The 13906-nt window shown below is 30.6% G+C and overlaps 1 protein-coding gene across 3 annotated transcripts in view; it reads left to right on the top strand.

Annotated features, from left to right (window-relative positions):
* Nucleotides 1-13906, top strand: part of nbeab (neurobeachin b) — a 366342-nt gene that overhangs the window by 341302 nt on the left and 11134 nt on the right. For all 3 annotated transcript variants that reach the window (XM_051129640.1, XM_051129642.1, XM_051129641.1), the window contains 5 exons: nt 2450-2539; nt 7951-8143; nt 11347-11418; nt 11780-11935; nt 12651-12821. In XM_051129640.1, coding sequence (XP_050985597.1) covers nt 2450-2539; nt 7951-8143; nt 11347-11418; nt 11780-11935; nt 12651-12821 — 682 coding nt within the window. The remainder of the gene's footprint in view (nt 1-2449; nt 2540-7950; nt 8144-11346; nt 11419-11779; nt 11936-12650; nt 12822-13906) is intronic.

Genomic DNA, 13906 nt, shown 5'->3' with positions numbered 1-13906 from the left:
CCTTGATTTTTGATGGTTTAAAACATCAAATTCATCTTCCCAAAAGTACTGTTGAAAAGTTGGGTTTGAAAGATTTTGAAAATGTTTTTAAAAGAAGTCCACAATACTGCATTTATTTGATCAAAAATACTGTAATATTATTGCAATTTGAAATAACAATTTTCTATTTCAATATATTTTAAAATTTAATTTATTTCTGTGATGCAAAGCTGAATTTTCAGCATCATTACTCAAGTCTTCAGTGTCACATGATCTTTCAGAAATCATTCTAATATGCTGATTTGCTGCTCAGGAAACTTTTCTTGTTATCAGTGTTGACAAATGACAATTTTTTTACGATTATGTGATGAATAAAAAAAGTTCAAAAGAGCAGCATTTATTTTAAATAGTTTTTTTTGCAACATTATAAATGTCATTACTGTCACTTTGATCAATTTAATGCATCCTTGCTGAATGAATGTATTCATTTATTTATTTATTTATTTTGAACATTAGTGTATTTAATGTCAGTTGGCCAATTATGAATTTTACAGGTTATGTCAAGGGTTTTTTTTAGAATTAAGAATTGATTATTACCATTCACAGACTTGTTAGGATTATTTTAGGATTATCTACAGTATATACTATATATGATTTTTATATAGTATATGATTTCTACACATGTACTTACTATTATAAAAACATTAAATTATGCATAATTACATGCAAGTATCCCTAAGCCAAACCCTAATTTTAACCCTAAACATATATTAAGTATTACTCAATACTTAAATGTATACTACCAGTCAAGTGTTTATGTACAGCAAAAAAAACATTTTTAAACTATTTTGACTATTTAAAATAACTGTTTTCTATTTGAATATATTTTAAAATGTAATTAGATTTTTGTGATTTCAAAGCTTAATGTTTAGCATCACTACTCCAGCCACATGATCTTCAGAAATTATTAATAATATTCTTTTTTGCTGCTCAAAAAATATTTATTATTATTATTATTATTATGCTAAAAACAGATGAGTAGATTTTTTCAGGTTTCTTTGATGAATGGAAGGAACAGCATTTTGTAACAGAAGAAGAAAATCTTGTAACGTAAGTATAATAATATATTTTCTATAATTCTATAATATAATTAATGTCATTTTCTATAATTTCTTTCCTCCAAAAAACTCCTAGACTCCAGGTTTTTGAATGGTATAGTGTATAATGTTACAAAAGCTTTTATTTCAGATAAATGCTGATCTTTGGATCTTACTATTCATCAAAGAATCCTAAAAAAATGTACTCAGCTGTTTTAAATATTGATAATAATAATAATAATAATAATAATAATAAAATGTTTCTTGAACAGCAAATCAGAATATTAGAATGATTTCTGAAGGATCATGTGACTGGAGTAATGACGCTAAAAAATCAGCTTTGAAATCAGGAATAAATAGATTTTAAAATATATTCAAATATAAAATAGTTATTGTAAATAGTAAAAATATTTAAAAATTGTACTATTTTTGCTGGATTAAATAGATGCAGGGTTGGTAAGCAGAAGAGACTTTTTTAAAAAACTGTTCAAAAACTTTTGACTGGTAATGTAGTTAATTAATATAACAGTAGTTAATTAATATTACAGTACTTAAAGGTACTGTAACAAGGACACCTTAAAATAAAGTGTAATTATTTTCGTAGATATATTTCATACAACTTCTATTCTAGCTACAGTACAACTTTAGCTTAAACTTAAAACTTTATTGCGATATTGTGGCACTATGATATTTTTCACTTCTTTATGTTCTTCATTTAGATAAAGCATAAAGCATAAATGCCTGAATATTAATTACATCATAAATCATATAATCTCACATTACGGTATTATCTTGTGGCGTGTTTGTGATCTTCAATGCATCATTAGTACTACTACTATTATTAATAGTCCTGTTTCTATTGTATATTGTTGGAGTCGGTGTGTGTATGTGTGTGTGCTCTTTCTGCCCTTTGTCTCCGGCACAATAACATCTGAGAGGGAGGGTTCTGCCGCAGTCCTGGCTGTGCGTCAGTCCAGGTTAACGTCTGCTCGCTGAATTGGGGGGTGGGGGGGTGTATACGTGGGCCCTGCTCCTGGAAATGGGAACGGTTAACTGAAGCATGTTAATAAGGAAAGGCTTGTCTCTTCCATACTAACACTTGGATGACTCTGCAGGCTTTGAAGGGGGCAGGGCAGGGGTAGTTTGCGGTGGGTTTTAGAACTCACTCACCCACTCATAGTCACTAACCAACCCCCCCACAGCAACCGAGGCTGGGCTGGAGGGGGGGTTTGCTTGCATTGTCAAGTAACGCATTGACCCATCACTTTGATGCGTATCGATACTGACAGCCCGCTCTCTCTCTCTCTCTCCTTCCTCCCTCTGTCTATCTTTTCCTCTCTTTCCTCTGTATCTTTCTTTCTCTCTTGCTGCAGGCCATCGAGGCTCAGATCCAAAGTGTTGGACAGGCGCCATCTCAGTTGCTCATCGAGCCACATCCTCCCCGTAGCTCCGCCATGCACCTGGTGAGAACAGCGAGTGTGAGAGTGTGTAATAAAATCACTGTGTGTGTATTTGTTGTGTTTTTTTTGCGCAGCAGTAGGGAAGTTATTATTTCCAACAAGGGCAGTGACGCCTGACCTTCGGACCGTTCCCCAAAACACAGCACAACAGTCTCACGTCCATATGTCCAGAAGTTTTGCAGCAGCCATGTTGTAGTTTAGCTCAATCTGCAGTGTGATAAACACTGAAAATAGTGACACTGCAGTTATAACTACATTTAAACTGTAATAATTAAACAGCATTTATTCATTATAAAGATTTTTTCCCAGTAAAAATCTACTTTTTCCAGGGACAAAATTCTTGATCACTGTTTGTTGTATTGCCCAAGCAATGCAATAATCACAAAAAAAACCCTTTTTGCTTCCTCTCATATGTAGTGGCAAATGTATTCTAGTAAATAGTTTTTTTTTGGAAGGTTCATGAAACCATAATGAAGCAATTTTAAAAATATTCACAGCATTCAAGCTGTTTTTCTCCCCCTGATCCCAGGAACCCAATTTTTTTAAATGAAAACCAAAAAAGGCACATTTTATTATTTAAAAAAAATATTTTTAAAAACTACAAATAAATTATATATATTTGCAAATAGTAATATTAGTTTTATATATAACCAATATTATAAGCCATTTTATTATTTTTAAAATATATATTTTATAAAATATATTATATTTTTTTTTCCCTAAAGAACACCATCAGATTCTGCAAAATAAATAATACTTTTAACAAAAAAACACAATTTTATAATGTTACAAAAGCTTTTATTTCAGATAAATGCTGATCTTTGGATCTTTCTATTTGTCAAAGAATCCTGAAAAAATGTACTCAACTGTTTTAAATATTGATAATAATAATAATAAAATGTTTCTTGAACAGCAAATCAGAATATTAGAATGATTTCTGAAGGATCATGTGACTGGAGTAATGACGCTGAAAAATCAGCTTTAAAATCACAGGAATAAATACATTTTAAAATATATTCAAATATAAAACAGTTATTTTAAATAGTAAAAATATTAAAAATTTTTACTGTTTTTGCTGGATTAAATAGATGCAGGGTTGGTAAGCAGAAGAGACTTTTTTAAAAAACTGTTCAAAAACGTTTGACTGGTAATGTAGTTAATTAATATTACAGTATTACACAATTACACAATTTTATTATTTTTTAAAGTAATAAAAAAACTACAAATAAATGTGTGTGTGTGTGTGTGTGTGTATATGTGTGTGTATATATATATTTTGCAAAATAAATATTAGTTATATATATAACCAATATTATAAACCATTTTATTATTTTGAAAATTATAAAAAAATATAAAACATATATATATCTATATATATAAAAAAAAAGTAGATTTTGCAACATATATATATATATATATATATATATATTTATTTTAAAGAACCATTAGAACACCATTTTGCTAAATATTTTTATACATAACCAATATATATAAATATTAATATATAACCAAAATTTTTTTTTAAATGAAAACCCAAAAAAGCCTGATTTTATTATTTTTAAAATAATAAAAAATTACAAATAAATGTGTGTATATTTTTTCCCTAAAGAACACCATCAGATTTTGCAAAATAAATAATAGTTTTATATATAACCAATATATATAAATATTAATACAAAACCAAAGATCTTTTTTTTAATACAAAACAAAAAAGGTGACAAAAATCTTTTTTTTTTTTTAATAAAAAACAAAAAAAGGCACAATTTTATTACTTTAAAAATTATTTTTTAAAACTACAAATAAATATGTGTGTGTGTGTATATATGAAGAGTTCAGGTGCAAAAGCCTCTAAGTACGTCTGACGTTTTCTTTAAAATTAGCATTTCTTTCTGGCTACTGTGTATAGGTTTCTATGTAAGTACAGGTACTTCTGAATGAATTGAGGCTGGGATTTAGTGCATTTGAAGGGAAAGTACTTGATGAACATATACTAGAGAACAGTCACTCAGTATCGTTATCTCATTTTTGACCAAGATGGCTTTTAGAGGCTTTTGCAGTGGAACTCTTCATATATATATATATATATATATACTCGTGAACAAATCCAGGCATCCAGGCCATTTCTATTGTTTTCTATTTTGTAGCTATACTGTAGGCTTTATCCAATTTGTAGTTTGCACCTTACTTGCACCCACATGCTGAAAAGTCAAGCGCTGCTACTTCCAGGTAGTCACTAGCTCTGTGTACAACAACCTTCACAGAGCCACACATGCCCTAACACAAATACATGACACACAGACCTGCCATACTTCCAGGAGCTCACAACTCCATCACAGAGAAGTCTCTCATCAGATAGTTGTGTCGGGAGAACAGTGCTCTCTACTGGCCGTATAAGTCCTCACACCTCAATACTAATCATTCCCATCTCAATCAAGGATCTGTCATAACAATCATGCTGGAGTTTACAAAGAGAATGTTGTAATGCTGTCAGTACAAGTTTTATAATTAGCGCTTGTTTATATTTCAGAGTAATTGTTTGCAGCCTACTGCTATAAGTTTGACCGTTAGTTGAGTTTGTGGTTGTCAAAGATGTCCATAATAAAATGCGCCTCAAATCAGAGTAAAACACAGTTTTTTCAGTGCAGATTTCACTACTGTGATGTCTATTTGAAATGTTATATATATATATATATATATATATATATATATTTTGTGTGCAAAGAAAACAAAAATAGCAACTTCATAAAAAAATAGCCCTCTAACACTAGCACTTTCAGTTCTGTTTCTATTCTATACTCTTTTCTTTTTATTTATTATAAAAAACGTAACCCTCTAACACTAGCACTCTCAATTTTATTTCTATTTTATCTACTTTTCTTTGTATTATTAAAAAACAGCAAAAAAACGTAACCCTCTAACACTAGCACTCTCAATTCTATTTCTATTCTATTTACTTTTTATTTATTAAAACGCCAAAAAACATAACCCTCTAACACTAGCATCTCAATTCTATTTATATTCTATCATCTACTTTTTATGTATTAAAAGACTAAAAAAACATAACCCTCTGACACTAGCATTCTCAATTCTGTTTATATTCTGTCTGCTTTTTATTTATTAAAACACGAAAAACTTAACCCTCTAACACTAGCAATCTCAATTGTATTTCTATTCTATCTACTTTTTATTAAAACACAAAAAATAACCCTCTAACACTAGCATTCTTAATTCTATTTATATTCAAATTTTTATTAAAACACGAAAAACTTAACCCTCTAACACTAGCATTCTTAATTCCATTTATATATTATCTACTTTTCTTTTTATTTATTAAAAAACACTTAAAAAAAACTTAACCCTCTAACACTAGCAGTCTCAATTCTATTTCTATTCTATCTACTTTTCTTTTTATTAACTAAAAAAATAACTTAACCCTCTAACACCAGCACTCTCAATGCTATTTTTATCTACTTTTCTTTTTATTAATAAAAAACAAAAACCCCTTACCCTCTAACATTAGCACTTTTAATTCTATTTCTATTCTATATACTTTTATTTTTATTTATTAAAAACCTCTAACACTACCACTCTCAATTCGATTTCTATTCTACTTGTCTTTTTATTTATTAAAAAACAAAACAAACCTTAACCCTCTAACACTAACAATTTAAATTCTATTTCTATTCTATCTACTTTCCTTTTTATTTATAAAAAACTAACACTAGCACACTCAATTGTATTTCTATTGTATCTTTTTTTTATTTATTAAAAAAATAACTCTCTAACACTAGCATTCTCAATTCTGTTTCTATTCTATCTACTTTCTTTTTATTAAATAAGCTTAACCCTCTAACACTAGTACACTCAATTCTATTTCTATCTGCTTTTCTTTTTATGTACTAAAAAACAAACAAAAAACCCTCTAATACTAGCACTCTCGATTCTATTTCTATTCTTTTTCTTTTTATTTATTAAATAAATGTAACCCTCTAACACTAGCACACTCAATTCTATTTCTATTCTATCTACTTTTCTTTTTATATACTAAAAACAAAACAAAAACCCTCTAATACTAGCACTCTCAGTTCTATTTCTATTCTATTTATCTTTTTATTTATTAAATAAACTTACACTAGCAATCTCAATTCTATTTCTATTCTACTTTTCTTTTTATTCACTAAAAATAAACAAAAAATAACCCTCTAATACTAGCACTCTTGATTCTGTTTCTATTTTTTTTTATTAAATGTAAATCCCTAACACTAGCACACTCAATTCTATTTCTGTTCTATCTACTTTTCTTTTTATATACTAAAAACAAACCAAAAACCCTCCAATACTAGCACTCTCAGTTCTATTTCTATTCTATCTATTTTTCTTTTTATTTATTAAATAAACTTAACCCTCTAACACTAGCAATCTCAATTCTATTTCTATTCTACTTTTTATTCACCAAAAAATAAACAAAAATAACCCTCTAATACTATCACTCTCGATTCTATTTCTATTCTTTTTTCTTTTTATTTATTAAATAAATGTAACCCTCTAACACTAGCACACTCAATTCTATTTCTATTCTATCTACTTTTCTTTTTATATACTAAAAACAAACTAAAAACCCTCTAATGCTAGCACTCTGTTCTATTTCTATTCTATCTATTTTTCTTTTTATTTATTAAATAAACCTAACCCTCTAACACTAGTGCACTCAATTCTATTTTTGTTCTATCTACTTTTCTTTTTATTTATTAAATAAACTTAAACCTCTAACACTAGCAATCTCAATTCTATTTCTATTCTGTCTACTTTTTCTTTTTATTCACCAAAAAATAAACAAAAATAACCCTCTAATACTAGCACTCTCGATTTTATTTCTATTCTTTTTTCTTTTTATTTATTAAATAAATGTAACCCTCTAACACTAGCACTCTCAATTCTATTTCTATTCTACTTTTCTTTTTATTTATTAAGTAAACTTAACCCTTTAACACTACCGTGCTTAATTCTATTTCTATTCTATCTACTTTTCTATTTATTTATTTAAATAAACTTAAACCTCTAACACTAGCAATCTCAATTCTATTTCTATTCTATCTACTTTTCTTTTTAGTATTTTTAAAAATATCCAATTATAAGTAAGGCATTTTAAGTATACTATTTTGTAACTTTTTTTCGTTATTTTTTTGTACTGTATTTTTGATCAGTTTTTTTTTTTTTTTTTTTGCACAAGTATTCCTTTAAAGTCCTCAGTCTCCTCCCTGACTCTCCTCCTAAACTACCACATACAGTCTGTCCTCTGTGTCCCAACTCTTTTTTTTACCGCTTTCCTCTTCGCTAACAACCTCTCCTCATCTATCTCTTCCTCCCCTCCCTCTTTTCCATCCTTCTCTTCCTTTGCTTTCTCTGTTCAACAGTGTTTCCTTCCGCAGAGTCCGCTCATGTTTAAGGATCAGATGCAGCAGGATGTCATCATGGTGCTGAAGTTTCCCTCCAACTCTCCCGTCACTCACGTGGCCGCCAACACACTGCCACACCTGACCCTCCCCGCTGTCGTCACAATCACCTGCAGCCGGCTTTTCGCCGTCAACCGCTGGCACAACACTGTGGGTGAGTGGGAATCTCTTCATACTAGCTAACCAGCTAATAGCTTAATTTCACACCATAACAAAAAAACAGCTACACTCCACATGTTACCACTTGGCCATGTGTGAACAACATTACCCAACTAGCCGTTCCCCCGGAGCCCCCCTCACCTGCGGGTCAGAGGTCGGGCGCCGTGGCGACGGGCTAAATTAGCCTATCACGGCCTCTCCTTTCGCCTAACACCTCCCCAGCTGTCACGGCAACACATAGTGATGTCAGGACCAAACGTGGCAACCTCGCTCTCTCACACTACTAATGGCTGCAGCTGCAGGACCAGCCCGCTCCAGCCATGTGTGTGTGCTGTTCCCATGAAATAATGAACGTAATAAGGCCGCCACACTGAGCCTAAAATGGCGGTCTTTGCCTGTAGGCCAGCCTCAAGGGGGCTATAGCTCTGGCCTGCCTGACACTGGAGAGGGAGAGAAATCAATAAGCACCATGGAGATCTGACTGGTGGGTCCCCATAAAGACCCCATGTCGTATGGGATGGGGTCAGGAAGTGGACTTGACTGTGGCAGCCGGGCAGGTGTCTGTGGATAGAAATTTGTGAGAGCGTCACTGCAAAAATGATTTTGTTACTCAGTATTTTTCACGTTTCTGTTTAATTCTTAAAAAAACTTAACCCTTTAACACTAGCACTCTCAATTCTTATTTCTGTTCTGTCATTTTTTTTACAAAAACAACTCAAATCTCAATTCTATTTCAATTCTATTTATTTTCTATTTACTTTTCTTTTTATTTATTAAAAACCCTTATCCCTCTAACACTAGCACTCTCAATTCTATTTCTATTCCATCTACTTTTCTTTTTATTTATTAAAAAACAAAACAAACCTTAACCCTCTAACACTTTAAATTCTATTTCTATTCTATCTACTTATTTGTTAAAAACAACACTCTAACATTACCACTCTCAATTCTATTTCTATTCTATCTACTTTTCTTTTTATTTATTAAAAAATTAACAAACTAACACTGGCATTCTCAATTCTATTTCTATTCTATCTACCTTTCTTTTTATTTATAAAAAAAACTATAACTAACACTCTCAATTCTATTTGTATTCTAATTTTCTTTTTATTTATTAAAAAAAATTAATCCTCTAACACTAGCATTCTCAATTCTATTTCTATTCAATCCACTTTCCTTTTTATTTGTGAAAACAACCCTCTAACACTAGCATTCTCAATTCTATTTCTATTCTATCTACTTTTCTTTTTATTTATAAAAAAACTCTAACACTAGCACTCTTAATTCTATTTCTATTCTAATTTTCTTTTTATTTATTAAAAAATTAACCAACTAACACTGGCATTCTCAATTCAATTTCTATTCTAATTTTTTTTTATTTATTAAAAGATAAACAACTAACACTGGCGTTTTTAATTCTATTTCTATTCTATCTACCTTTTTTATTTATAAAAAAACTAACACCGGCATTCTCAGTTCTATTTCTATTCTAATTTTCTTTTTATTTATTAAAAAATAATCATCTAACACTAGCATTCTCAATTCTATTTCTATTCTATCTACTTTTCTTTTTATTTATTAAAAAATTAACAAACTAACACTGGCATTCTCAATTCTATTTCTATTCTATCTACCTTTCTTTTTATTTATAAAAAAACTATAACACTCTCAATTCTATTTGTATTCTAATTTTCTTTTTATTTATTAAAAAAAATTAATCCTCTAACACTAGCATTCTCAATTCTATTTCTATTCAATCCACTTTCCTTTTTATTTGTGAAAACCCTCTAACACTAGCATTCTCAATTCTATTTCTATTCTATCTACTTTTCTTTTTATTTATAAAAAAAACCTCTAACACTAGCACTCTTAATTCTATTTCTATTCTAATTTTCTTTTTATTTATTAAAAAATTAACCAACTAACACTGGCATTCTCAATTCAATTTCTATTCTAATTTTTTTTTATTAAAAGATAAACAACTAACACTGGCGTTTTTAATTCTATTTCTATTCTATCTACCTTTTTTATTTATAAAAAAACTAACACTGGCATTCTCAGTTCTATTTCTATTCTAATTTTCTTTTTATTTATTAAAAAATAATCATCTAACACTAGCATTCTCAGTTCTATTTCTATTCTATCTACTTTTCTTTTTATTTATTAAAAAATAATCATCTAACACTAGCATTCTCAATTCTATTTCTATTCTATCTACTTTTCTTTTTATTTATTAAAAAATGAACAAACTAACACTGGCATTCTCAATTCTATTTCTATTCTATCTACCTTTTTATTTATAAAAAAACTATAACTAACACTCTCAATTCTATTTGTATTCTAATTTCCTTTTTATTTGTGAAAACAACCCTCTAACACTAGCATTCTCAATTCTATTTCTATTCTATCTACTTTTCTTTTTATTTATAAAAAAACTCTAACACTAGCACTCTTAATTCTATTTCTATTCTAATTTTCTTTTTATTTATTAAAAAATTAACCAACTAACACTGGAATTCTCAATTCAATTTCTATTCTAATTTTTTTTTATTTATTAAAAGATAAACAACTAACACTGGCGTTTTTAATTCTATTTCTATTCTATCTACCTTTTTTATTTATAAAAAAACTAACACTGGCATTCTCAATTCTAATTCTATTCTAATTTTCTTTTTATTTATTAAAAAATAATCATCTAATACTAGCATTCTCAGTTCTATTTCTATTCTATCTACTTTTCTTTTTATTTATTAAAAAATAATCATCTAACACTAGCATTCTCAATTCTATTTCTATTCTATCTACTTTTCTTTTTATTTATTAAAAACAACCTTCTAACACTAGCATTCTCAATTATATTTCTAATCTGTCTACTTTTCTTTTTATTTATTGAAAAATGTAACCCTCTAACACTAGCACTCTTAAAACTATTTCTATTCTATTTGCTTTTCTTTTTATTTATTAACTTTCTATTTAAAAAAAAAAAGTCTGCCAGACAGGGTCAGAAAAATACATTTTCCCTTCAAATTCAGTTTATTTTTGTAACCCCATTGGCATTTATTTTTTTTTTTTGAAGCATCACTTAATTTTGATAATTTTTTGAGAAAAAAACGTAATGTCTTAACATCTTATCTGTGTTTTTGTTTCCCACCAGGTGCTGAATGTTTTTTTGATTTTGTTTATTGTCTGTGTGTGTAGGTCTTCGAGGAGCTCCGGGATATTCACTAGAGCAGGCCCATCACCTCCCCATCGAGATGGACTCACTGATTGGTGGGTTTGACATTTTTGTTATTAGAATACTTTCTTCTGTCCCATTCATAACTAATTTAAGTAGTCTGTTTGTACAGTAGATTTGTTTACATGGAAAGTGTAACACTGTCTCTATGTTGCTTTGAAAACACTGCTCTTTTGTGAAGAATATGCCAACTAAATTGACACAGCAACACATGATTTAACCTATAGCATGAGTTTGAAGAGGGACTATCCATTTGTCTGCTCAATAGCAGATGTGGGTAGTGTCATCATATTCACAATATTTGTGATGAAGTGACACAAAAATGACTTTTTAGTAAAGAAGATAAACATTGTCAAATGAGTCGAATGATTTCAAAACTAAACATGTCTCTTCCAGCTAACAACTCGGGCACAAACAAACGACAAATCACTGACCTGGTTGACCAGAGCATTCAGATCAACACTCAGTGTTTTGTGGTGACGGCTGATAACCGCTACATCCTGGTGTGTGGTTTCTGGGACAAGAGTTTCCGTGTTTACTCTTCAGACACAGGTAAAAGACACTCGATGGACATTAAGGGAATTATTCACCCAAAATGTTACATTTTGTCATCATTTGCTCCTGAGGTAGTCCAAATGACCTGTATCTTATACTTCTAGAAATTTAAGTTATTTACTGATTATTTTCACTTTCAGTTGCCTGTTAAAGAGTTCACCCAAAAATGAAAATTCTGTCATTAAATACTTACCCTCATGTCGTTCCAAACCTGTAAGACCTCCATTCATCTTCAGAACACAAATGAAGATATTTTTGATGAAATCCAAGAACTTTCTTACCCTGCATAGACAGCAACGCAACTGCCATGTTCAAGGCCCGGAAAGGTAGTAAGGACATCGATAAAATAGTCCATGTGACATCAGTGATTCAACCATAATGTTATGAAGCTACGAGAATACTTTGAGCGTTACATGAGTCAGTGAGTTGAACTTGTTTTGTGAATGAACTGATTCATTAAAAAGAACACATACATAACATAATTGGTTCTCAAAATCATTGCTCTTATAAAACATTATCATATTGCTTCAGAAGACTCTTACAGTTCACTTTTGTGATAAGTTTATTGTTCTTTTCGTAATATTGGACACATTCCACAAACACTTTTATTACTTTGAAATGAGTGGCCAAGATATTGTTTATTGGTCTGACCAACATATTTGTGTTCTGAAGTGTGAAGGACAAAAGATACTTACTGTATGTTTGTTTACAGGCAAGCTCACTCAGATAGTGTTCGGTCACTGGGACGTGGTCACATGTCTGGCACGCTCAGAGTCTTACATTGGGGGTGACTGCTACATTGTGTCGGGATCCAGAGATGCCACTCTTTTGCTCTGGTACTGGAGTGGGCGACACCATATCATAGGAGACAACCCAAACAACAGTGAGTAGCAACTAAACCTGAAGGAATAGTTCACCTAAGAATGAAAATGCTGAAAATGTACTTACCATCAGGCCAAGATGTAAATGAGTTTCTTCTTTATCAGAAGAGATTTAGAGAAATTTAGCATTATATCACTTGCTCACCAATTGATCCTCTGCAGTGAATGGGTGCCGTCAGAATGAGAGTCCAAACAGCTGATTAAAACATCATGACTTCAATCCAGCAGTAATCCAGCTGCTTGTTTGTAACAAACAAATCCATCATTAGGATGTTTTTAACTTCAAATTGTTCCTTCTGGCTAAAATATGAGTCATTTTTTGCACAATTTAAGCACAGTTACCTCAATATTGAATACACTACATTATACAATCATGCAAGAATAAACATTAATATTAGATGTTGCATTAATAATGCAGGAGATTATAAAAGCTCACACATTAGGCAACATAATATTATTTTTGCATTTTTATAATAATCACTGTACTAACAAAAGCTATTACTGCATAACAAATGACTGCATTATAGCTCCTAATTGTTCTAGGAACCCTTGCTACTGAATCCAGAAAGTTGTTTTTTTGTAACACGAGCTGCGAACACGATAATAAGAAAACAAGTCTGCACGTCTGTGCTTGCTTTGTGTGTGTTTTGCGAAGATATCTGTGCATTTGCAGCGTGGATGTTTATTAGATGTATTGTCCTTGTTTTTACGTGTCATGAGCTGTGGTTTAGGTGAGCGTGTTCTCTAATTAACTTCAGTGATGCTCAGACAGTTAATTAAGGATTTCAGCTCCACTGCCTCCAATTAGCGAGGTACAGCCCTGCTTCTGTTTTCAAAGCACAGGAAACAAAACTCCCATGATATTCACACACAACTGCGCACTGTGTGACCTCACAAAGGAGACTAATGGTCTGTACGCTGGAAACTGGAGGGAATTATGAACAAAGAACTATGTATTTATAATGAGCAAAAACATTTTTGACTCTATCAAGCTTGTGGTACACCAATCTAGTAGCAATCTGGTGTCATTATGCCATGCAATATATTAATAAAGTCATGCGAGTCATTTTTGAGTAATACTAATGAA

The sequence above is a fragment of the Labeo rohita genome, chromosome 15 (genome assembly GCF_022985175.1).
Source record: "Labeo rohita strain BAU-BD-2019 chromosome 15, IGBB_LRoh.1.0, whole genome shotgun sequence".
In the NCBI taxonomy this organism is placed as follows: domain Eukaryota; kingdom Metazoa; phylum Chordata; class Actinopteri; order Cypriniformes; family Cyprinidae; genus Labeo; species Labeo rohita.
This window is presented reverse-complemented; position numbering and strand designations above follow the sequence as displayed.